This window comes from Indicator indicator, chromosome 10 (assembly GCF_027791375.1).
Source record: "Indicator indicator isolate 239-I01 chromosome 10, UM_Iind_1.1, whole genome shotgun sequence".
In the NCBI taxonomy this organism is placed as follows: Eukaryota; Metazoa; Chordata; class Aves; order Piciformes; family Indicatoridae; genus Indicator; species Indicator indicator.
This window is the reverse complement of record NC_072019.1, coordinates 26,328,378-26,354,833: the sequence shown is the minus strand read 5'-3', so window position 1 is coordinate 26,354,833 and position 26,456 is coordinate 26,328,378. Positions and strand designations below refer to the sequence as shown.

General features: G+C 42.2%; 1 protein-coding gene across 1 annotated transcript in view; it reads right to left on the bottom strand.

The window, feature by feature from the left end:
* PATJ (PATJ crumbs cell polarity complex component) overlaps positions 1 to 26,456 on the bottom strand; it is a 157,497-nt gene that overhangs the window by 10,699 nt on the left and 120,342 nt on the right. Inside the window, exons 31-38 of the mRNA XM_054383933.1 lie at positions 25,443 to 25,514; positions 24,833 to 24,950; positions 24,142 to 24,275; positions 10,044 to 10,127; positions 7,910 to 8,103; positions 5,804 to 5,951; positions 4,580 to 4,666; positions 1,676 to 1,793 (exon numbers count right to left, since the gene is read on the bottom strand). Coding sequence (XP_054239908.1) covers positions 1,676 to 1,793; positions 4,580 to 4,666; positions 5,804 to 5,951; positions 7,910 to 8,103; positions 10,044 to 10,127; positions 24,142 to 24,275; positions 24,833 to 24,950; positions 25,443 to 25,514 — 955 coding nt within the window. The remainder of the gene's footprint in view (positions 1 to 1,675; positions 1,794 to 4,579; positions 4,667 to 5,803; positions 5,952 to 7,909; positions 8,104 to 10,043; positions 10,128 to 24,141; positions 24,276 to 24,832; positions 24,951 to 25,442; positions 25,515 to 26,456) is intronic.

Genomic DNA, 26,456 nt, shown 5'->3' with positions numbered 1-26,456 from the left:
GGAGAAGAGCCCTGCTGTGCATTTCACTCCATTAGACACTGCCCTATTGTTAATAAATCACAGTGTCCATGTCACAAAGGGTAAGGTCTGAGGCTTCTGAGGTTCCATTGATTTCCCCTTCTAATTTGTGTTGTATTAGTAAATAATAGACAGCCAGGACATCTGGCTGCCATGTATCCAACCATTGGCCTCCAAGTACCATACCTCAGAATTACAGTTATATATACCTAAGGTACATATATAACTACCTATCAGAGAGATAATTGTATGATCTATCACATATCTATTTATCTGCATTATATATAGATATCATATAATTATAATTTTCTAACATATAATTATATATTAATAAGTATTTTGAAAAGAAAATGGGGGAAGGGGGGAAAGGGGGGAAAGGGGGAAAGGGGGCAAAGGGGGGCAAAGGGGGGCAAAGGGGGGCAAAGGGGGGCAAAGGGGGGGAAAGGGGGGGAAAGGGGGGGAAAGGGGGGGAAAGGGGGGGAAAGGGGGGGAAAGGGGGGGAAAGGGGGGGAAAGGGGGGGAAAGGGGGGGAAAGGGGGGGAAAGGGGGGGAAAGGGGGGGAAAGGGATGAGACATTTCAAAGGAAAAATCTGAACTGGAGCTAAACCAGTCGTAGACCTCCCACCTCCTTGTGGCCTTTAAGGACTTAAGGAGCTGATCAGAAAGCTGGGGACAGACATTTTAGCAGGGCCTGTTGTGACAGCACAAGGGGGGATGATTTAGAAACTAAAAGAGAGAGATTTAGACTGGATAGAAGGAAGATATTTTTTACCACAAGGATGGTGATACCCTGGCCCATATTGCACAGAGAGGTGGGAGATGCCTCTTCCCTGGAACGACTGCAGGTCATGTTTTTGGGGCTCTGAGCAACCTGCTCTAGTTGCAGATGTCCCATCTGACAGCAGGGGAGTTGGACATAAATACCTCTAAAGGCCTCTTCCAACCCTATCCAGCTCTGAGCACCCAAGGCAGGCCTGACGAGGTGCCGCAAGGTCTGCAGCAGCAGGAAGCCCAGCCCCAGGGATGCCAAAATCAAGGTGTGCAGACATGCAGTGTTAGTGCTGCATGGCCCTTCAAAATGGCACAAGGAAGGCTGCCCAAAAAGCCCAATGCCTTCTCCACTGCATGCAAATTGGCAGAAGAAATGTCATCTTCTGCCTGTAGTCAGAAAGGAGCAAAGGTGGCCAACATCTGAGGTGGGTCAGAGCACACAAACATGGAGTCTCTCCACACACTACTGCAGGGTGTGGATTTGGCACTTGCTAAATCTGCAAACTGGGCATTGAGACCTTCTCATTACAGAACACCCCTTTCTATGCTCAAGAGCAACAAAGATATAAATGAAGTGGTGGCAGCTTTATTCCCTGAGAAATCCATTTCTAATGTCAGAAGCTTGCCTGTGCTAAGCCTCTGACAAGGACATCAGGGAATAGCAAGGGAGAGGAATTCTGCACTTCAAATAAAGGAGCCATAGCTCTGTTCGCAGATATAAAACCAGTGTCATCTGCTGGGAAGTGTTTGGGTCTTAAAAGATCAGTGCTATGTCTTCTGGGAGGCTGAGTAGGCAAATCAGATTCAAGTACTAGTTTTGCTTTCAGACCAGCACAAATATAAAGCAAACAACACGCAGCTATTCTGACAGCTGCCCACAGTATACCTGAGTTTCTCTGAGACACATCTGCTGAAGATCTTTTCGTGCTGACAAAATTCTGTAAGGTAGAGAGGACCGGAGCAAGAGCAGGGTGGAAGTGGCTATGGACATTCTGTTGGTTCGCCTGAAGCCAAAAAAAAATCAAAATCTGTGAGTCATAGTCAAACGTTAACCCTGAACCAGTTCCTGCAACATATGGGCACAGCTGTGCTCCATGCCAACCACACTGGAAATACCACATCAGCCACACAAATGCAAACATCACCAACTTTATTTCCATGAGAACCTACTTAAATCTGTCCCTGAATTGTAGGCAAACACCCACAGCACTGTTCACAGTACTACACAACTTCACTTTAAGTGCACATCTAACATCTAATTTGTCCAGGTCTGCTCTAGAGGCCGTAAGGAAGTAGGATTAAACTCCTTTGCTTATTCCCAGTTTGTCTCAGAACATGAGAAGGGGAGATGATGGTTGCTGTGGGCATCTTCCTCTACAAGTGTGCATGAAGCACCCAGAACACCTAACAGCTCTTCTCACACAAGGTGGGCTAACACTTACACCCATCTTGTTACACAGCAGTAATCTACAAGCTCTGTTATTTTATCTGATCTACTTGATTACAAGGTCCAGAAACTGACCCTGCTCCTTTCACTTGACCAAGAACCTACTCTTCTTTCCAGAGTTACACCCTGAGTGCAGGATGAGATGCCTCTGTAGTACAGCTGACAAAAGGGAAAGCCTCCAAAGATGGCTGCTTGTGCATCCATTTCCAGCCCCCCTTTTCCCTATCTCCATATCTGGCTTCATCTTCAGACTCTGCCCCTTGAGGAAACATCATTATCAATTTAGGAAGTGTGTCTGAACAACAGGTTTCATCAAGGGCCAGACCTTTTCAGCTAAGCTGCTTTATACAAAACAAAGATCTGGTCTGTACTTCTCCATCCACAGCAAAGCTTTCTGCCTCTAAACGCATTAAGGCGGTGAATCAAAAGCTCTGGCAGCATTTATCTCAACTGACCAGGGTGCAGCTGTCAGTGACAAACAACAGGCAGAGCACAATTTCTACCTCGAGTTGCCAATTCATGGGTCAGTTAACAGAATTTGCAATGTGCGTGAAAGAAATCACTGTCCTGCACCACAAGGCTTCAATTTCTACCATTAAAGGCATGCAATGGACCAAGAAAAAAGCCAAGTGGGGACAAAAGTTCTGGCTGCTCTTGGCCAGTAGCTTCTAAAACACTGCTTGCAGTTGTGCAAATCATTCAGGTTGATTTGCTGCATTATCTGCCAATAGTTTTATAACTCTTGGAAGGATTTTGCTGAGAAACATTTCTTCAGTTTTCAAAAATCACCAAGTCAGGAGTAGTGAGGTGAAGGCTCTCAAATGACTCTGCATTAAGAACAGCAATTAAGATTTCTTGTATTAAATGAAATACAGAAATTACCAGGTTCCTGCACGAGCCTCCTTTGCTATGAAGAAAACGGGATGCTGTCTGATTTGAATTTCCACCTAGAATCATGTTAGATACTACAGCATGTTGCTTCCTTTTCAGCCATGATTTTTTACACAATAAAGCTGGGTGAATAATTCTTAACCATTGCTTTTTGGTTACAATGCTCTTGCTTAGGGTAGTTGTGTGTGACCAAACCCCAGTGATACTCAAGACTGCTGTCTTTACTTAAAGCAATCAGCATCATTTTCCTCTGCTCGTCCATTTCTCCTTGCCTCCCGCATACACTGCAAATGTTTCTCTAATGATATTTAGCCATTATTTTTAAAGCCAGGCTTAGCCCAGCTGTTCCCACATGGCTAGGGGCTCTTTAGCCCTTCCTCACACCTCACCCACCCAGACAGCAGGCTGGATCACTGCTGCCCTTTGCAAAACTGAAGAAATCACACCACACGACTAGGATTTTGGCACCCTTGTTGGGTTGTTCATGCACAACATCAAGGACAAGCCTCCCCTCTTACTGACCTCCTTAAAAGCATTCCTGCTTTAACTTACATCCCCATAAGCCTCCTATGGCTCCATTTCCAAACTCAAACCTTTCCTTTAGCATTTGTGGTGGCTGATCCCACTGGTGAGCAGCCTCCTCTGCCTGCTCACACATCAGTGTGAGAAGGAGGTGTGTGGGCAATGTCTCCCAGGTCCCTGACAGCTGACCTTGGACAGAGAGGGAAAAAAATACTCCAGAGCAATAGCGTGGCTGTGAAGCACAGCTTGTCTCTCTCAGGGACACTGGCAACTTAAATATAACAGCATAGCAGTCAGTCTTCAGAAGGAAAATCCATTAAGAAAAGTTTTCATCTTGTTTTTCTTCCCTTGCAGTACTCAGACTTTAATACTAACAGTATCAGTGTCTGAGCTGCTTGAGGGATGCAGGGAGAGGGGAAAAGCCCTGCACTGATTGCAAAATGAATTGTTGTCCTCGCTTCAGGTAAAAAGCAAGCGAAGCAGGAAATTGCTCTGTGTTTTCTTTGAGAGGAAAGCAGCTCTCATGTGGTTCTGCCACAAGATAGGCAAAGATACAGTTCAGTTTCATTAACTCGTTTTGATTGACAAAACAGCTGCAGAAAAGACATTCAGCATATTTTTTTCAGGTCTAAAAAAAAAAATATTTCTGGGCAGCACTGCTTGAGCAAGAGATTACATATTTTTTGGTATGTGTCAGGAAGACAATCCTTAAACAACAACAACAACAAAGTCTGTTAAATAGCACTTCCACTTAAGCAGCCTTTCAGCACGACACTTGCTTTGCAGTTCAGGACAGAAAATTGTTGTGATAAAATATTTTGTTCCACATCCTCAGCAGTAAGTGTCTATGGAAGGCTGAGCCTTCCTGTGCCCTGTCCCCTTGCCCTGCCCTTCCCAGCTCCACTTTCTACAGCTGAATTTGTCACTAACCTGACTGTTCTGGGGTGTTTTCCGTGATGATAGCCACGATCCAGCTCGCAGTCTCCCAAGCTCAAGATGTACAAGGCCTTGGGCACACTTGGAAAAGAAATAAAAATAAAATATACAATATTTAAGTAGACATAGAATATTTCATGCTCTCCTGGAGAGAATTATGTTTATATTCGGCACCACAGCTCCATGAAGAAAACCACAAGGAATGCTCAAAACATTAACAATTGTATTTAGACAATATGAAAAGTGCCTGTCCCTGGATTTAGGTTTGTTCTGGAGGTTTCTCCTGGTTGCTGAAGCCAGTATGAATTTCCCTACTGGCAAAGTGTAGATGGACAATTACTCAGTAAAAATAAACATAAATCCCCCAACTCTTAAACAGACATCTAGCACCAAAGTTCATGGGAAACATTTCAGAGGAAAAATGCTGCAGAAAAGGGTGATTTTAACACATACGCATTCAACCCTTGTATCCCCAATTTCTAATTCTTAAATAGGTAAACTTTTAGCCAGGTACCAACCCCAAATGGAAAAAGCAAGGAAATATTTTTTTTTCCTTCAAGAATGGAAGAAAACATATGAAGAAACACTAGTGGTGATGGCAGGGGAAAAAGCCCTTGCCTCCAGATGCAGTTTTGAATAGAAATGGGTCTGCAACATCGCCTCCACCCAGCCTTTCATCCCTTATCTGGGCTGAAGTTGTAGGGATGAGCTCACATGAGGCACTCACAGCCTGGCCATCCTCTGCCCTCTCCTCTGAATCAAGCAGCAACATGCTTTTTATAATGTAAAAAAGCAACTTCTCCCAGACCATACAACTTCAGAGCATAAAATCACTGCTGGAAGAAGGAAAGCTTTGCAGAAATGGAATTAGGCTGCCAGGTTAGTGCAGCAGAGCCAAAGGCATTTTATTTCAGTCCTGATTTTTATGCCCCTCATCTTTCCAAATATTTTTCTAACCTATGAAATATACAGTTGCATTTTCAAATAAATGCCTAAACACTACATGGGTCTTTGTTTTCCTACTTCCTATCATCCCACTTCTAAATATCCATGGAGAAGTGATTTTTAATGAATCTCCCAAAGTTATTTCAGTTGAAATTCCTGTGTCAGTAATCAGTTTGAGCTGTCCTACCTCTGTGTGAATAGCACTCCAGGATAATTACCTTGCATAGTGTCAGTAACTGCAATTCCATACCTTAAAATGCATTATGTACTCACCTTAAGTATAGTGGCAACAGTCTCTTGTGAGGCATTTCTCATATCCTCTCCATTTACAGACAAAATCTGATCTCCTTGAATTAATCGTCCATCTAGGTCTGCAGCTCCTCCTTTAACAATGTCAGAGATAAACACTCCGCTTCCATTTCTGACAATGCAAGAAGCATATGGCTAATTACACAATTCAATATTCTGTGGGAGACCAATTTAGATTACTTGCATTTAAGAGACATTAAAAGAAACCTGTGAGCAGAGGAAGGAACTAGTTTTACAGCCCACTCAAATGTTTGAGTGCAAAAATTCAGTGAGTTTTAAAACCAAGGCATGTTTTGCTATATTTAATGCTGCCTTTTGACTTGAACTGTTAGTTCTGACTGTATGATCCATAAAGATTCATGAAAAATACCACTTGAATGAATAAAAGGTTGAGGATGGGTCTAAGATGGAGTTAAACAATCTCCCGATGTGCCTGATATGAATTATGCAGCCTCAGATTTTTTTCTGTGCTTTCCCTAAAGATGCAGCTCAATTTCTTTTCCAGAATTCTAGAGGCCCCCAACAGAAGAGCAGGGAGAAGTCTGCAGAAAAGACTGTTATAAATTTGCACATGAGTTATGCAGCAGAAACCTCAGCTCTATGGCTGTCCACCTGCAGCAGGCAGGCAGCAAAGCTGGTGAGAGCAGCAGGCCATGCAGACAAGAGAAACGGATTTATTTATCAGCTCCAACCTCCTCCCCTCCCAAAGCTGCAGACACCTCTGTGCTGGTCCCAGCTCCCCAGGCTGGCTGGTGTGAACTGGTTCCAGCTGCAATGTCAAGATTTGGTGCTGGGTATCCTTCACCCTGAAGGACATGACACTTCACAACCTGAATGATAGCTGGGTACCATACAATCAGCTTCAGAAATCAGGCTACCTCAAAGGTGGAAATTCCCCCAAGAGAAGCACTTAGCAATGGTACAGAAAGTTTTGCAAAGGTGGGAGGGCTGGAGACTTGTGATTACCATCTGTAGGGTAATTTACATAAGCTAAATTAATTACCCAGCCCACAATCTGCTCACAACACCTGGGTTAAACATTGGCACTCTTGTAAAAAAATTGCTGCAGAAACTTTACTGACCATAAGCAATCAGGATAATGACAAGATGATTTGTAATTGAGAAAATAAATTCTTTATGGCAATACAGAACAGGAACCATATGACTCTTATGCACCAACACTGAATGGGTGCTCACCAGTGTCAGGCCGTAAATCTCTTCTCACAGTGAAAGATTAGATCTACCAGTCCCCTGCTTCCAATGATCTAATAGCAATGCTTTAGAAATACATCAGAAAAAAAGTCACATTTTATTAAGCAGCTAATACCACTGTATCTCAGATTCTGCTTTGAGCTCACAGAACTGCTGTCTGTAGTGTGGTGCAGTCACTTTGGTATCATTCAGGATTTGGGTCTAAGTCAGCTTCTTATCTTCCACTACGCTGGCCCCTTTGAACTTGAGGAGCTAGAGCTACCTCACAAACCCATTTTTATAGAATGATAGAATGGTTTGGGTTGGAAGGGCTCTTTAAAGCTCACCTAATCCAAACCCCCTTCTGTCAGCAGCGACATCTTCAACTACATGAGGTTGCCCAGAGTTCCACCCAGCCTGACCTGAAATGGTTCCAGGGATGGGGCATCTACCACCTCTCTGAGTAACCTGGGCAGGTATCTCACCACCCTCACTGTAAAACGAATTTTAAAGGCATACCCTGGTATTTGGAAACGGGAAGGTTTCTCCTCCCATTTTGCGATCACAAAAGCCTCCAAACTCTGAGACAAAGCTGCATTGAAGCCAACAGAACAGTGAGACGATCCCAAGACACCTGCTCTGTGCTCACCAGGAGCTCTCTGGGGCAACAGCAACCATTACTACACAAGTGTCATTGTTCTAACCAGGAAGCCAGGACCACAGCCCCATGGCATCCTTAAAAATATTTAGATCCAAAATTCTGTTCCTTACAGAGCTTTTCCTTGTCTCCACAGTCCATTGAATGGCTACGGTTGTTCATGTGGCATAAGCAGAACATTCCTCACTTGAAGTGCAGCCCAATTGGCGAGAGACTCTTACCGTTTTCCAGCTATGCTGAGCCCTAGTCCTCGGCCTGTTTTCTTTTGTATGTCTACATAGAAAATCTCCAGGTTTTCTTCATCTTTGTAATGTGCTTCATCTCTATAAACAACCAACTGCACCTTCTGGGGAGTCTGTCTCAGGGCAGTGATAGCTTCTTCATGGCTGGCATTGCGCAGATCGATCCCGTTCACCTGGAATAATCAGTGTTTGCTTTTCAAATGACATGTATAAATGATCTTTTCATCACACTCTCCCCTTTTGCGACAGGAGAAATTTGTCAAATTGACACCCCTTGGAACTCTAATTTAGTGCTCCCATTTCCTGTGGGCTGAGCTTCTAAGCATGCATTTGGTGCTTTGTGGAGTAAATCACAATAATCAAAACATTGGCTTGTAAGTTTTGTGGGTGTTCTTCACCTCTTTTTAAATGCTGGAACCTCCAACAATGCCTCTTTCTTACAACTAGACAAAGCGGGATGTGCTACTTTGAGCTTCCTAGATCAACTCTAACTGCTCAGATTCCTTCTCCCCCATCTTCACCAAGCTGAAGACAGAAAAAGAATCAGAAACATGAGCAAATGGGAACGGCAGAGGCCAGGAAGGACCTACAAAGTGGTTATTTTGCTTTGTTCCAATAGATGGCACACAAGACCGCTGCTGCAGCGCTCAGTTACACTTCTCCTAGCATAACCTGAAAAGGTTTCAACATTTCAGCAACACCAGACAGAACAAGAAGTTCTTGTTCAGAAGACTGAAATGCTTAAATATGAAAAAAACCCCACTGTTGCAACTTGAAACTTCATCTCTTCATTTTACCAAGCATGATCCACAGATGCCCTTTGAAGGCGTCTGCCAATTTTCTGTTGATAAAATCATCTCTAATTTCTTAATAAAAAAAAAATAAAATCAACGCTTAAATACTTCTGGGAAGTCTTTCAAGGCAGTAACATGAACTGCAATCAAATAACAAAACAATGTTAATCCACTTATTATATAAGTTTTAAGATAATGGCAATATTTCTCAGTATTTCTAGATATGCAAAGTTATAATCATTCTTGATTTTACATTAAGATAATTAAGCCTAATCTATACGAATTATCACCTTTTGGACTAGTGCTGCACACATTTATTTACATACTGCGTTGGCATTCTTTCCTCAACACCGACTTTATCATCCTGATCTTAAAGTAATTCAGAGTTGTCTCTTTGATTCATTAGTAGGGCTTTTAAAAGCTGAAGTAATAACAATATTGTGGCACACAAACATTAGCACTTTCCTGTTTGGCCAGAGAAGAATTAATTAACCTTCCCCATTTTTACCCCCTAATTATTGTGCTCTGGTAATACACAGTTATTTATGAAATGAAAACAACATTCAGCCTTAAACGCTAAAAAAATATACAATATTTTCTGTGCAAGAGCTGTAAAGACAACTCCCCAAGTACCCCTTGCTATTTTTCTAACCCTACGCACCAAAGCCTTAATGGCCATGCTGGGAATTTGTCCTGATCTGACAGCGAGACGCTGCAAGCAGCTGCGCCCTTGCAGCGCCGAACCCCTGCCTGACGCAAGTTTCATTTGCAGACCAACACTTCTCTCTTAACCCTTTCCTTCCTCCAGTTCCAGGCTTGTTTGTGGGAAGAACACTGCACTTCTGACAGAAGTCAGTCTGTGTGTTGTCTGGTTTTATGAGCCACGGCCTGAAGCTCCCCCAGCAATGCTCTATGTGGGTGCTGTGAGTTTTGCAGCAGGGATGCTGCCAGTGATGCTGCGGCCACCCTCACCCTCTTGCCCTGTGTTCTGCCAGCTCAGTGCTCCGTTCCCAGCAGCACAGAGATACTGGAGCAGGCCTCGAATGAAAGATTAAACAGATGAATAATACTGAGCTATTGGACGTGACAGCTGAACTATGTAATTTGAGAACTGCCTTGCTCAATTAAATTTAATATAGTCTCAATTTGTACCTTCCCTTTATATGAATATAGAAGGAAATAGGAATTTGCAGGACATTCTTGGTGACAGAAAAAAAGCCTTGGGTACAGATCCCACTCAACGAGTTCTCTTTCCCTGTGCTGCGCTGAAGCATACACAACAAAGGTACAACCAAGCATATACATGGAGACTCATTTACCTCCAGAATTTGATCCCCGGCCCAAAGCCTGCCATCTCGGGCTGCTGCCCCTTCTTCATACACTTCATGGATCACTATGGCATCCTGTGGGAAGAAATGGGTGGCGTGAATCCTCCCTTCCAACAGCCCCCAAACAAGCAGCCACAACCTGCCCCACACAACTCACTGCCCTACAGCAAAAAGGCACAGCACTCCATGGCAGGAGCAAGGCTGTAACCACTTTAGGTACTACTTTTAATATTTTGGAAAAGAAACTAAGTGCCATGACCAAAGTACAGGTAGCCAGCAGAAAGGTAAAGAGGTATTTTTTTTCACCACTTCAGGGTAGCCTTGTCTAAAGCTTCTTAGGCTTCCATCACTTTTGTGCACTGGCATTAGCAGGACATGAACTCCATGTGAACCACTGTATTAATATCATCTACTTTTTTATGGTATTATTTAAAACCAGATTCTTTGGAGCTATGAATATTTTTAGAGACTTGGCACAGAACTCAGCTTTAAGCAAGAACTGAATGCCTTGTGGTAAATAGTGCTGGTTAAATCTGTAAGAAATGAAATCCAGAAGAAAGGAACAATGGCAAATGTTAGTTTATTACTGAGGCTGGAAAATGTAGGCAGTGGCAGATGTAGCTTCAGGGAAGGTTTCAGTGATTTAATCTTATTGCCAGCAATAGATGTCCCCAAAGAAAAAGCATTACAAAGAACATACTGTTCTCTTGCTGGTGCTTTCCCTTTGCATTGTTCTAGTTTGTTGGTTTTTTTCCCTCCTGAAACAAATAGGTGAACATCCTGCTACAGCTCTTCAGCTGCAGTCCTGACAGCTAGCAGGATGGGAGAGTGAACTGTGACTTCTCCAGTGTCACCAGCAAACACCAGCCTCCAGCAGAACTGACTTTGCTGCAAACTCTACAGTGGCTCTGGATAAACAGGGGGTGATTTTCAATTAGGTAGGTCTTGGATGACTCATTCTCAGGCAAACAGGCCCTCCAAAACCACTATGGTCGTGAAGCTCCCTCAGCAGCCTGCAGTACAAGTCAAAGAGGAGCCTTTCCACAGCGTTTGCAACAAAAGGCAGCGAGGTTAGCAGCGTCCGAGCCCCGCTGTGCACCGCCTTCCTGGAGCAGGAGCAGGAAATAGCTGCTGGGGTAGAACAAAGTACCTTGGTGTTTTGAAAACACTGTTAGATACTACATCTCTCATCACCAAGTTAACTCCCCCCCATGTTGCCACAATCCTTTCCCAGCACACATGGTGCACGTTGAACAGAGAGAAAACTCAAATGCCCTTAAGCTAGCACCTCTGATCAAGACAACATTGAGAGCATTTTTGTTTTTCATTCCCACTACACCTTATTTAATGATGTGGACTTGTATCTACAGCAGCCCCGCTGCTGCTGGAGCACACCACCAGTCACAGGCTCCCCTCTTTGATACATACATACCACTCAGTGAAAAAAAGCCTGGAGGATTCTAATCACAAATGGATTACACCTAATACAAGTGTCCCAGATTGGGGGGGAGATGATTTCAATCTGCATAAATTAAGGCAAAATACTATGAGTTGTGTAAAACGGTAATTAAGAAAATCAAAAGAATGGTTTGATTAAGAAAAAATTATATATATATGTGTGTGTGTATACATGTATATACACAGACACAGTACTGGCAACTGCAGGGTTTTCTGAAATAGCTGAAGCAGCTAATAAGCAGTGGAACAGAGCAACATGTGCACATCCATCACAGCAGCACTGCCAAAATCCTCTGCTACGTGTCTTAGATCTTCTCTCAGTTGTGGGGTTCTGGTTGTTGTGGGTTTTTGGTTGTTTGGTTTGAGGTTTTTTAGATTACCTGTGTTTTGAAAATGATCATGTAACTCTAAGTCAACAGAAGAGACTTTTGCCTGGGTGAAAGCCAGGAGGGTGACAGTGATGTATATTTTTTCACCTGAGGCTGATCATGGTTAACTTTGAGAAAAAAGCTGAATCTGTGGTTTAGAACCTCCACAGCACACTTCACTTCTAGTTTTTTAAACATTTTACAAAGGAAGGCACTTAGAAGTGGCTTACTGAGATAGCATAAAATACTGACCAGCTTGTTAAGACAGCATCATTCAACTAGGACACACCAGGGCAGTGGATGAAGATGAGGTTTGGTAGAAAAATGGCAATGGGACCACGTAACATCATGCTGGGCATGCATCCAAGATGGTCAAACCAAGCACTTTCATACTGTGATTAATCTGGTATTTCCTAACCTCTCAGCAAGGAACCTGCAATCACATTTAAGTTTGTTTTCCATCTGTGGTTGCATTAAAGATGGCCATCAAACTGGAGTCACCAGCTTTTGCCAGCACTGCATTATGAAATGTAAAACTGCAAGTACCTGAAGCTCAGATTCAGGAACCACCAAACGTTATCGGACTGAACAATCTGCATCATCTATTTGAAAAGGCAACAATTCAGCACTACCCTGCAGTTCCTGCAGTGTTAGAAGCCAGACCTAGAACTAAAAATACATATGGCATGAAGAGGTACATTCCTGTTCTGTCTGTGTCTACCCTGAAGAAGGAAACTTCTCACTGACCTGCCAAAGCACTGTTTTGCTTAACTAGATGATTTTTTCAAAGCAGTGTAGTTGAATTAGCCTTATCAAATTGATTAAAACCAGAATGAAGCAACATGCCCTTGGTTTTTAAATAGTCCATAAGCATAAATATGAGAGTCTCACCTTTCTTGGCCCATAAACTATGACAAACAGGCATCTTTAATACTTCTAGGATCAGTTCAAAGTACATTTATCCCAGAAATAATCTTTTTCCATTGGATCTAGCTGGATCTGGATAAGACTCTGATAGTTTTGATCATCCATGACAAATCACTAAACCCAAACTACTGGCGTTACTGAACACTTCTAAGTCCATCAACGTTTAAAAGCAGTTTAAGCAGTAATGAGATGTAACGTCACACTCCATCTAAGCAAGCCCTAAACTGGATGGACTTACATTGAATTGCTGGAGCATGTCCAGAGAAGGGCAACAAGGCTGGTGAAGGATCTACAGAAAGAAGTCTTGTGAGGAGTGGCTCAGGGAACTGGGGTTGTTTAGTCTGGAAGAGGCTGAGGGAAGACCTCATTGCTCTCTACAATTACCTGAAAGGAGGTCTCTTCTTCCTCAAGTTACCAGGTGATAGAATGAAGGGAAGTGGCCTGAAATTATGCCAGAGGAGGTTTAAATTTGATATTAGGAAAAATTTCTTTACTGAAAGAGTGGTCAGGCACCATCCCTAGAGGTGTTTAAGAATCATAAAGGTTGGAAAAGACCTTTAAGATCATCAAGTCCAGCTGTAACCCAACTACCATGACCACTAAACTATATCCTGAAGCACCACATCTACACACTTCTTGAACACCTCCAGGGCTGGTGACTCCATCACCTCCCTAGGCAGCCTGTTCCAGTGTCTGATCACCTCTTTCAGGAAAGAAATTTTTCCTGATATCCAGCCTAAACCTCCTCTGGCACAACTTAAGTTCATTTCCTCTCATCCTATCACTAGTTACTTGAGAGAAGAGACCAACACTGGCCTCACTTCAATCTTCTTTCAGGTGGACATGAAAAATGTGGATATGGCACTTCAAGACATGGTTTAATGGCCATGGTGGCCTTAGGTTGACAGTTGGACTCAATGACCTTAGAGGTCTTTTCCAACTGAAACAACTCTGTGATTCTATGACATGCTCTGGATTCAAGCTGTAACATCTCTCTCAGTGCCTCAGGAAAAGAACAGGATCTATCCTGACTAAAACAATACAAAATGTTTATTTAAAGGATGAGCTTTGGTTGCTGAATGTCTTCGGTTTCTGCTCACCAGCTTCATATCTAGTTGGGTGCTTGATATCGCTAGAACTCAAGGCCTAAATAGCTCAAAATCAATTGATCAATCAAGAGGAAGGAAGGAAAAGTGTCATCAATGTTCAGTTAGAAGCTGTGAATTTCTGGTGGTTCTAGATGCATTTTTCACTGCCATTCTTCCAGGTATCAGTTTCATATAGATTATGGCACTCCATGATATAGCTTGGCAGAATCACAATTCTGTTCCTGCAGAAGGGGGAAATAAAAATGCTCTCCTATCAAGAACATGGTTGTTTAAAGAAAGCTCTCCATCTGCTGAAAGCACATATTTCACTAGGTTTACAAATCCCTTCAACAAACTGGAGCTTTAATCTTTGTGTATTTTGACAAAGAACAGCCTGGGACCATCATACAAATGGGGAACTAATGCAAAGTTAGAACATTTCTTGTATGGGAAGGAAGGATGAGGAATACAAGCCAGGGCACATAAACAGCATTTTCCTATGCTAAACAAAGTCCCCATTCACAGGTGTAACCTTAGACTATCCGACTGTGACAGCACTGGAAGACAAAAGAGAAGGGAATGTCTGCTACAGCTGAGGCTGTCAGCCTGGGCTGAATGCGCTTATACTAAAAGGCCTGCAGTCCAGTCCAGTGATATTATCAGAGAACCATAGAATCATTATCATTAAGGTTGGAAAAGACCTCTAAGATCACCAAATCCAAATGTCAACCCAACACCACCGTGACCACTAAACCATGTGCCAAAGTGCCATGTCTATATGTTTTTTGAACACCTCCAGGCATGGCGACTCCACCACCTCCCTGGGCAGCCTGACCACTCTTTCAGGAAAGAAATTGTTCCTACTATCCAACCTAAACCTCTCCCTGGTGCAACTTGAGCCCCCTTCCTCTTGTCCTATCTCTTGTTACTTGAGAGAACATCCACCTCACTACAACCTCTTGTGGAGAACAATAAGATCTCCCCTCAGGCTCCTCTTCACCAGACTAAACAATCCCAGCTCCTTCAGCTGCTCCTCATAAGAACCTTCACCAGATTTGTTATCTATATTGTTATCTATAATCACCTGCAAGCCAAGTTCCCGAACATGGCAAGAGCAGGCCTGATTTGTATATAATGTGCACCAAATCTGTTCTCAAGTGGTAATGCTTATTGAGCCTGCCAAGAGGTACACCAGACATTATGCTGTAAGGTTCAGACTTGAGCTGCGGGACAGTTACAGCTCCACCAGCAGGATACCATTGTGACAGCAGAGTCTTCTTCACCAAAGGGAGACACATGAGTGACAACCCTTACACTGACTGGCAAAACGAGGTTTTGGCAGTGGAAGAAAAGGTAGATAAGTAGAAGAGATCATGGAGCCTTAGCTGATGCTTTGAAGGACAATGCTGCTGAGGACTACTGAGCAGCGAGGGCAAGACAACCTCACAGAAATCAGCAGCAATCCAAAAATCCACTTATGGAAAGCACAACTTGTAAAATGTGCACATTGCATTGCCTTCCATCTGAGGGAGGGGAGCAGCCCTGAACTCTTGGGAAAATCAGATCTCAACTCCCCTTCAAGCCATGGGTGTTTCTTTCTGCTTGATTTATAACAACTTCGGAGAGCTGGTAGGGAAAGAATATCACACTCACCCATCAGCAGAGAGCACAAATAGAAATGCAAATGTTCACTAATAGTGACAGTTTTATCTCTGTATCTTAAATATCAAGAACTGGCACAGCAAAGACCCCAGGCAATGGCCAAATAGCACTGTTTTAACTGACCCTTTGGGAGAAAGGTGGTAAACTCAGCTTCCTATTCAGGAAAATAACTGGCCAAGCGAACCTTAAAGCCTTGCAGGACCATAAACAGTGGTGAGAAAGTCTTGCAAGCTGTCTGGCTTCAGGCTTGGACTTCTCACACATTTTCTGCAAGTTTATAGCTTCTGAGCCAGTCTTTCAGTGTTTCTTTTCCTCTATGCAGCTGTTCTTCAGAAGGACAAGCAGCAGCTTGCAACACAGGAGCCCTTTACCATTGAAAACCAGCCCCCCATCTGTTACTTGTAAATGCTGGGAGTAGAGAGAGTAAAAGGACACAAGACATGAAGGAGGCTCAAACATTAAGCACCATGGATAGATTGATGAAGTTCTACCATGACAAAAGGTAGATCACTATGCAAGAGGACTCAAAAGAACCAGAGCAGAGAAATCCCCACACACCCAGTGCTGGCTGGATATGACAAGGAGAATGGTCTGAATTTTGGTTAAAGAGGCTTCTAACATAGTAGTGCAGATTCCTTAACTCACAAGAAGCCATTTCTTTAACTGACATAACATTAGCTCTGATTTGAGTTTATCTTTGCTGTGCTATGAGATCCAGTCATTATTTTAAGAGGATCAAAGGCACTCACAGAAGGTTAACCACTACACATTGAGGACTGAATAATCACCATCACACAGTGACACTGGGTAAGAGGGTAAAATATTCAAAAATGAGTTGTTTTGAAAACCCCAGAGCATTTTTTCTAAGATATGCATTTTAAGGTTGCAGACATTAGACAAAAGAATCCTTCAGACAGCCCTGAGAGGAGAAACCAGACCCACAGCTGTGCCCTCTAGCTACAAGGCTATCTACCACCAGCCATTTGTTCCAGACCATGGGAGCACTATATGTAGAAGAGTTCCTGTTTCCCAGACACTGAGCACACACAGACAATGATGCTGAAAGACCAGGTCAATGCAGGGACACCAGATTTTTGGGAACCTATGTGGCTGGGCAGTACTAGAAAGCAGGCAGGGCAAACTGTTGGAAAGGCTGAGGGAACTGGGTCTCTTTAGCTTGGAGGAACCTGAGGGGTGACCTCACTCATGTTTATCAAGATGTGAAGGGTGAGTGTCAGGGGGACAGAGCCAGGCTCTGCTCAGTGATATCCAATGATAGGACAAGGGTGCAATCGGTGTAAGCTGGAGCAGAGGAGGTTCCACATGAACATAAGTGAGAACTTTTTCACTGTGAGGGTGACAGAGCCCTGGACCAGGCTGGCCAGAGAGGTTGTGGAGTTTCCTTCTCTAGAAACATTCAGAAACAACCTGGATATGTTCCTGTGTGACCTATTCTAGGTGGTCCTGCTCTGGTAGAGGGGTTGGACTTGATGATCTTTCAAGGTCCCTTTCAGCCCCTAACACTCTGTGATTCTGTAGTTAAGTGAAGGAATCTTACCACTGACCATACTTATGTACTTGGGGTAAGAAATGAAACTTTCTGCATGGATTAGAGTACTTTCCTAAGGCAGAACAAACGTAAGCTACATATAAAAACAACACTCAGGAAAAGATGTTTTCTGACTTGGTTGACAGGTTGTGTTTTCTTAAGCTAATATTGTGTATTTCCAACAAATTTGCTACATAGCTGCAAATGTTATACTAAATTAGCATTCAGCACCAGTTCTAGGCCCCTCACTACAGAAAGGATACTGAGGTGCTGGAGTGCGTCCAGGGAAGGGCAGTGAGGCTGGTGAAGGGCCTGGAGCACATGGCCTACAAAGTGCATCTGGAGAAAAGGAGGCTGAGGAGAAACCTTATGACTCTCTACAACTACCTGAAGGGAGGTTGAAGGGAAGAGGGGGCAGCCTCTTCTCCTTGGTGTCAAGTGACAGGACCAGAGGAAATGGTTACAAGCTGCACCAGGCTGGATATTAGGAAATATTTCTTCACCGAAGGGGTTATCAAACATTGGCATGGTCTGCCCAGGGTAGTGGTGGAATCACCATCCCTGGAGGTGTTCAAGCAGGGACACGGTTTAGCGTTGACCCTTCAGTGCTGGGTCGAAGGTTGGACTGGATGACCTTTGAGGTCTCTTCCAACCGGATGTATTCGGTGGTTCTGTGATTAAAGATAATCAAGCTCCGAGGAGTTCTGCTGACTGCAGGATTACACATTTATCTCTTTCCCAGGGCAAGTACAATATTTCAACTTTTACAATATTTTGTCCAGAGTAGTAGAATAGTAATTTCATTTTTATGGGCTGGTTCATAGATGAAGCAGCATAGCTGCCCAGTGTGTTTTGATGAAGAATCAGCCCCATAGAAGAATCTGCCAGTAGTTCAAATAAATCCAGCTGCTGGTTACTTGTAGGCAGAGGAAGTTTCAACACTTGTGTTATGATCTATGATCTTCCATTTGCAGATCCAAATGGAATCGAAAAGATAAGGGTTCAGCAACAAAAGCAGCAGGTCAACCCCGAGCAAATCCCTCCACTTCTTAGAGGGGTTCATCTAATGCACAGTGCTGCACGTCCCTCCTTCTCACACTCCCAATATTTTGCAGCTGCTAACATTCACAAACCATTAGCAGGCACCCAAAATCCTAAGCCAAATTCTACTGTTATAAACCAGGCTCTCTAATGTACAAATGTATTAGTGTGTTAATGTAAAAATGCTTTACATTGCATGATACTGGAAAACTTCTCTACCCCAGGTCACAACAAAAAGTCTGTTTCCCATTTAAGAACAAGCCCTTGCAAGAGATGGTGTTCACTTGCCAGCTTTCATAAAAAAAAGATTAATCCACAACATCAATATGAATATAATTTTTCATACTAAAATACAGATTTATTTTAAGGAAGTGGATAATACTTGTATTACATTTTATAGGCCTCTATAGTTACATCTGGTCCTTATTTATTTAAATTTTATTCAGCTTGCATAATATTTTTGCTTACAGTTATATTCTCTAAGATCAGAAAAGCTAAAACCTGAAAATTCAATGGCACTATTCATTAACATTCCTTTGGCCTGTAGTCATAGACATTTGCAAGTTCTCCTTTGATTCTGAAATAATAAAACTAAGGTAATAAGATGTTTAGTGTAAAAATATATGACTTAAGTCCAAATGATAGAAAGAGCTATGTTCCTGTGAATCACATGCCAAAGCAAACCAAAGTTTTTCACAAAGTATACATGCCCATTTTAGAGGGAATAATAAAACACAGAGCTACATATGAAAATGTTAACTCTCTCGCTCTCATTATTTTATCAAATAAGAAAAGGGATGACAATTTTCAGTGTACAACACAGAACACAGATTAGAAAGAATGCAGGAGATCCTGAATGCATGGGGACAGGAAGCAAACAGCCAGTAGTTTCCACCACCAGCAAGCAAGATCCTCCTGAAGTCCATTCTGACATGGCCTACTGCTTTTGTGTGCTGTTAGCTTAGATTTTATGGCTGATTTACACTCCTGGAAGACACCAACTCCGTCAAGCAAGGCAGTGCTGTGCAAGCTAGCCGGACAGTCAGCTAGACCCTTGCCAAAGATCCATCAAAGACATGGTTTGCAAAACTTACTACTCCAATTCCTGCTTGGGATACCTGATGTACAAAGCAGTTTGGTTCTTTTCATGCTGTTCTAAGCTAGCATCCTTCTGGAATGATGATGAATTCACCAACTTCATTTTAACATTATCCGACCAAGAGTCAAAGCAATTCCTCACGATTTCAAGCTAACTGCATTTACCATTCTGTCATTAAATTGCCTTCTGTTTTATGGATGTGGGTGATGGTTAAGAAGTGATTGCACATTTTTCTCTCCAAACCACAAACTTTTCTCCTCAATACCCAAGCCACAATTAAAATCTTCGGACTTCTATTATGGTTTTTCATTCTATTGCTCCACTCACTGTGCAATAGACTTAACAGCAACAGTACCTACAGCCAATATATTGCTGACACCCTCCTGAGGCTGGTATCTTCCTTTTCATTTGTAGTTACAAGATAAGCAGATTCCACTAGAATCATTTCAGTCTTAGCTGAACTTTGTGACTGTCTATGAAGTCGCTTAGACCTTTACTGTCTACAACTGCTTAAGTTATTTTTGCCTGAATCTGAATATAACTGAGGTGAGAAGGAGTGAAGAAAGCTCAACCAGAGGAAAAGCTGTTTGTTTAGTGACATGGAAGTCACTTTAGCCCTCATGTTTAAGTAGGTTCCCATTGCTGACTGCAGCACGGCACAAAACAGAGACATCAGCCTTGGCTTTGGTATTACTAACATCCTGCTCTTGGCAGCGTGGAGATCCTAGAAGGGTAATTAGCCCTCACAGCTCCAGGGGCAAACATTGGGTCTGAACAGCTGCAATTTAAAGTCAGTTTTCTTGATTGTTCCCTTGCCCTTCCTTAACAGATGGGGTTTATGCAAGGTAAGACTCACCTGGACTGACAGAATGCATCTAAATATTCTTCTGTCAAGCTGCATCCCCACCACCAGGAAGCTCCCCCTGCTCCTCTGCCAGCCAGAATACCTTCTGGGCTAACTGAGGTGATTAAAAAAGGCTTTTTTCCCCGCTCTGACTCCAGCTTAACCAGAACTCACACCAACTAGTGTTAGCTGAGCACAGGCCTATTCTGCTACATTTTGGAGCATTGCTAAAGTGTTTCAGTTCCCTGGCTTCATGGATCACTTCATTTTTCAGATGGAGTAACCTGAAAGTTTATTCATGGCTTCAAAAATGCTTTTTAGTAGGTCAGCTGAAAGCAAAAGTAAAAAAAAAAAAAAATTTCCAAATTCAAAGTAGACAACCCAGTATAAAAATTCTGCATAAGAGGTCTGTTGTCGTTTTGAATACAAGACACAGTAAAATATGCTTCTCTCCTTCCTTTCTATGTAAGGTTCAGATAATGACATCTCCAAAGAACCTCTAAAGTTCCTGCTCCTGCAATCTTTTATACTTTTATATGGCAGGTGTCTCCTCACTACTCAACTGTGGTTTCAAACCCTCACAGGGTTTGCTAACTCTGCCTCTGGGCAAATGTCCCTCTACCAGCCTCCACCAGCCTTAAAACTGCTGAATCCCCTCTGGCATGTGTGAGCATCTTAATCACCCCAGCAGCAAATACCAAGTCAATAACTATGAGTAAGCAACCCAACCATTGCTAAATTATTCAGCTGGAAGCAAAACAGAGCTCTCACCTACTAAGAAAATGTTTCTGTCTCAGAGTGATGCTTTCTCCATGTACTGCCAAGAATAAAATCCTTGTCAATTGACAATCCTGGTTTATAGAAAATGGCTCATTCCAGGTTGCTAACTGGACAAGGCAACACAGGGTTTGGGTGATTTAACCTTCCATGCCCATCTGGAGGAGTACCAGGACATCTTTTTTCAAATGACTCCTTGATGCTCTGTTCTCAGATCATTTAATAAGAAAAATTCAGAGAAAATTTCTAGCAAAACAGTTCCAGAGGAAAAAGCCCATTACTTGAAACTAAAACTGAAACTGCCCTTGCCCCAGGAGAGCTTTAAGTTGGATATTAGGAAAAGCTTTGTTACTGAAAGAGTGATCAGGCATTGGAACAGGCTGCCCAGGGAGGTGGTGGAGTCACCATCCCTGGAACGTGTGGACACAGCACTTCAGGATGTGTTTTAGTGGCTATGGTGGTGTTGAGTTGACAGTTAGACTTGATCTTAGAGGTCTTTTCCAACTTAATGATTCTATGACTCTATAAACTATTTGCTTTCAAACAACTTATGCAGAATCCAAAGAACCAAAGGCAGAATAACTGAGGAATATTTCCTAAATTTATGGTCAAAAACTGGACTATCTGGTGCTGCCAGTCCTGTATCCTACAGGGTCAGTTAAGCATGCCAGAACCACATGGTCCCAGCTGGCGCATCCTTGGGCCACCTGTCCATGCCAGCATTGGCCTGCTCCGGTGAACTGAAAAAGCGTGAAAGCTGAACTCCACGTCTAACTAAGAGCCACAGCTTGTCCACGCTCAGAGCTGGCAGCCCAAGCAGGAGTGTCCTGCCCAGCAGGTTGGGTTTGCAGTGCCTGCTGCTCTCGAAGCTGCACTGCAGGCGCGGCCCAAACAGGTCTGCAGCATTCATGAAGCCTGAGCTTCCTGCAGCTGGAGCGGGTCAGGCGTCCCAGGAGCACTGGCAGCTGCTGAGTGACAATGACACCCCTGTCAGGTTTATGGCTGCCATTAGTGGTGGTGGAGCTGACAAGCATTTATATACAATTTTGCAACTGGGAGGACAAGAGGGCAGGATGGTGTCCTGGGGAGCAGAGTCAGAGCCTCAAACCTCATTTTGGGATGTTTCTGAAAACACTTTTTTTTTTTCCCATCTAAATTCCCACTCTGAGGTTATTTTTACAAGTTTGATTGGACTACAACCAAGAAAAAAATCTCTTTTCACAAATGGAGAGGCCTGTACTTCAGCCAGCTCCACTCTGCAGTTTAATTGCTTTAAAGTAGAGGCCATGTGTTGCATTCTCTCAGGGGTATGTGGGAAGGGGAAATGAAAGACAGTGAAGAAAAAAATAAAAATGAAAAAAAAAATCAACCAAATAAAATTAAATAGGATTGCTTCAGGGCTACAGCAGTTGGAAGATAAACAACATGAAGACAGTTCTCAAGGACAATCTTTTCTTCCCCATGTATTTTATACAAGCACTTCTGTCCATCTGATGTTCTCCTCCTCCCCTAAGCACATGGCAACAGTCCTGGCTTAAAATACAGGAAGGACTTTGAAAGTTTAATGGGATGGTCATCTTCTCAACAAAAAACATTTCACTTCCCAACCTCCTGAACAAATTCACCTCCATGTTCACAGGCTGTATTTTTCAAGTCTCTACTTGGTGGTTTCTGATGAGATTCCTAAGGTTATGACTTAAAAGTTGCATTCAATATTTCATCTTGAAAAGGTGTGTCCCATTAGTGGGCTGTCAGAGTGATTACTCCAAAAGCTGAGACTGTACATCACGTGTTTAAGAAAGATCCAAAATATTCTGAAGTGAGCTTTCCCATCACTTACAGAAATCAGATTTCTAAAACAAATTCCTAGGAAGAACCTTTAACAAGTAAACAAATGAAAGTATAATACTTAACCAAAGCCATTTACTCAGTTTAAGGAATAAAATCCTTTGCATTTTCCTCATCTGCTCTGTAAAGCATACATTTATAATTTTCATTTATTTATATTAAAATCTCATGAAAGACATGTACCAGATTGTGTCTGACAGGCTGCCATGTATTATTTCCAAAATCCAGTTAACTGAAAAAGCAGAGAGATGACTAATGTTGAAATTCTTACTTGAATTTACTCAACACCGAGGAGCTCGACAAAAAAGTTTGGGTACAAAATGGCACATGGCTGGGCAGAGTGAAAACCATAAAGGCTGATTTGAGCCTTCAGCATAACTCAGATCTCTCTCCATGTCAAACAGAGCAATTCATCCAAACTCTAATGGGAGATTTGGATAAATGGGACCAAAAGCTGAACCTTTTCCAATTTCAGGTTTAATACTGCAAAACAAAACCACGTTTTTTGTTTTAACTTTCCTGGGGTTTTTTTGTTTTGGTGGGTTTTTTTTTTTTTAAACTCCTTACTTTTTGATGGTTTAGAAAAGGATTCACTACACTTTAGCTGTCTGTAGCTGCTGATGCTCTCAGCGCTTCACTGCTTAATGATACCACTGTATTTTTGGGAACATTTGCATGTAACAAGGCAGATCTATTGCCTTAAGCAGGGGATTCAGGAGAACCCAGAAAAGACACCTCTGCAGCACTTGTTTACTGAAAGAACTGAATTTGACATTTAAAAATCCCAGTCTGACATTCTGTTGTACTGTGACATGTAAAGTGGAGTGGAAACAGAGGCAGAGAAGGGTTTAGCACAACTTAACTTGATGACTTCACACTTGGACTCATATATTTTAATTTAGTTGAAGACTGTTTTTTTTTTTTTTTAACCAAGAGCAAGATTAAGCAAAAAGACACAAAACAAAAGATTACCTTTGGTTTACCTCTGTTCAGCAAAGGCTTTTGCAGGCAGGGAGATAAATCACCTTTTAAACAGCTCCTAAGCATTTATGCTGTCATGACAGAGGTCTTAACCTTGCTGAAATAGCTCTGTGACATTCATTTCTAGTCCAACCATTCTGGTAACTTACCTACTTGAAACTCTCAATTCACAGTGGTTAAGAAAGAAAACATATCTGCAAACCCTAACCACAGCAAAAAGCATGACTGAAACACAAACCTTTCAATTTAAACACGAACAGAAAACAACTGATCTGCAAAAGGCAAAAAATACCAATTTGGTATTGGAGACTGTAGTTGCTGGTTTCTCCTCTCTGTACTGAACAATTCCTTAGAGCAATTACAGATTAATGGCATCATTAGATTCTGTATTTTCTTTGTCTTTTATTCTTTCAAGAGACAGTAAATATTAGTTTAACAGAAACTCACCAGTGGAGTATCTTTCCCCCCGACAATGCTGAGTCCTAGGCCTGATCGACCTTTAGATATCTCTATAGTCATCTCCTGTCCTGGAACTATAGGACACGTTGCTGGATCCACAGGCAATGGAGGTGGAAGGATGTCTGAGAACATGGAAAGGTAAAGAAAGAAGTCACATTAATTGATCAGAAAATGAAAACCATCAAAAGAATCATATGAGAGGTTCTTGTATTTTGCTCTCCACCTTTACCAATCTAAATTGAGCTAAAAGACTGCTCTGAGTTACTTCTGAAGTCTCTAAATGAGAATGACTCAAGTTCTGGGAGTAAATCTTCAGAGTAAATGCCTGGAAGGACATCTAATGCAAGGTACAGTCTATTCAGGACAGATAAGGCCATGTTTCATGGTTCAGCACCAGACTTGGTAGAGCACAAGACTTGGTAGAGTTAGATAATGGTCCTACAGATCTTTTTCCAACCAAAAAGACTATGATTCTAGAGAGCTTAAAGACACCTTTAAGCTCTCATAAATTGTAAAAGTGAGATAAAAATACAAGCACTTCATAAAATAACTGAAAATAGGTTATTGGATGTTCAAAGAAAAACTTTCAGCAAAGGATATCTAGGAAACAAAACAGATCTGCCCTGGGTTAGAGTGCTAAAGATCCACTGGATTGGTGGAAAAAACAACTGCTTCATACTACGGCTGGTGACTTCTGCCTCTGGAGAAAGGTAAGTAGGTGCTGACACCAGGAGGATCTCCTGGAAGTTGACTGGGACTTTTGTTGAGGACTTGGGTTGTTTGATCTGGTTGAGGACCTGAAAGTAAAGCAGAAGCAAAAAAGGATCAGTCATCAATCACAGAAAGATATGTTGTGTTGATATTATCATTAGCTGTTGCTTATTGCAGTTTACTAAAGCTATTATGTCAATAGAAGGGAAAGAAGCAGTAAGCATAGATGAAGTGGAAACATTCTCTTCATACCTAAATGGAAAAACAGGATGACTGGATAACTTGTGCTTCCAGAAAAGTGCTCATGAAGTAAATAAGGACACGACTTCACCTTTCTCAGTTGTGCCTCTCCTACCAAACAATGCAGATTCATTGCTGGTTTTGTTTAGCAAAGAAGATCCTTGAATTCAGCCTGTGTGACTACTTCCACACACTGAAGAGAAGTCAGTCATTTTGTAAGTGCCCATCAGCAAATGATTTTCACATCTCTCCAGTTAACCCCTTCCTTTCATAAATCATTTTCAACTAGGTCAAGCCCCCCAGACCCCATCCTTATTGGTTAACACAAGCACACATACATTTTCTGGGAACTGCTCCTCTGTATCCTGCTGATCTGCCACCACTGGTTTGTCAGCTTTACTTTTCACATCCTAAAAAGTCAAGAAAATGAAATGTACTGAAACTGTCTCAGCAGCTGAAATAAAATATCAAAGTGATGATTCTAGGCAAACACAGTGATACTTTTTTCATATAAGGACATTTGTAGCATAACACAAAGCTAAAGCCCATGACTTAGAAGTAGGAAAAAAACAGTATGAATACAGGGAATAGCAGGAATTATTAAAAACACACCCAACAGTTTTGAAGGCATACAACATAAGGAAGGGATTTTTGGGGAGGAGATAATCATGCATAGTCTATATTGTTCCTGAGCAACACAAAGCTTTAAAGAAGGAAGTGTGTCTTCTGGGGTGACTGGGACAGCCTCTAGCACACAAGTAGTTGTGCAGACCCTTTGGTGCCTACAGCAGGAAGAGGTTCAAATGCATCTGCATTCTTTCCCCCCTCCTTTTATTGCTAGTCCTCAGCAGGACTGAGTACGCTGTTAGCAGTTACATAAAGCAAGTGCTTAAAATGCATCATCCAGCCTCATTATAAATATCTCAAACAATGACATTTCAATCATGCTCTCCACTTGTATCCTAATTTCTTCCCATATCCTTGCAAGACATTAAAAAAAACTCCTTTTATCTCGTCCTCCTGCAACTGCTTCTTGGCATTTAGAGTGTCCTCCCCTTATTAGCTCTTAGCCAAACACAGGCCACTTTGATCATAGTATTTAGTTATCTTACCCCACGATTAAAAAACCTGATAAACAGTCTGGTTCCCAGAAAAACTGAGTACCAACTTCAAAAGACAACAGAGAGATTCTGCATCTCAAAAGAATTTCTAATGAAGATGACAACTCATACATTATAAAAAAATAATACATAAATCAAATTTTAGGTAACTAAGCTTGAAATACTGGCCTTGTTTCCTGGACTTTTATGATGTTATGATTTCATGCCAGGCCTTATGGGTTGGGGATTTTT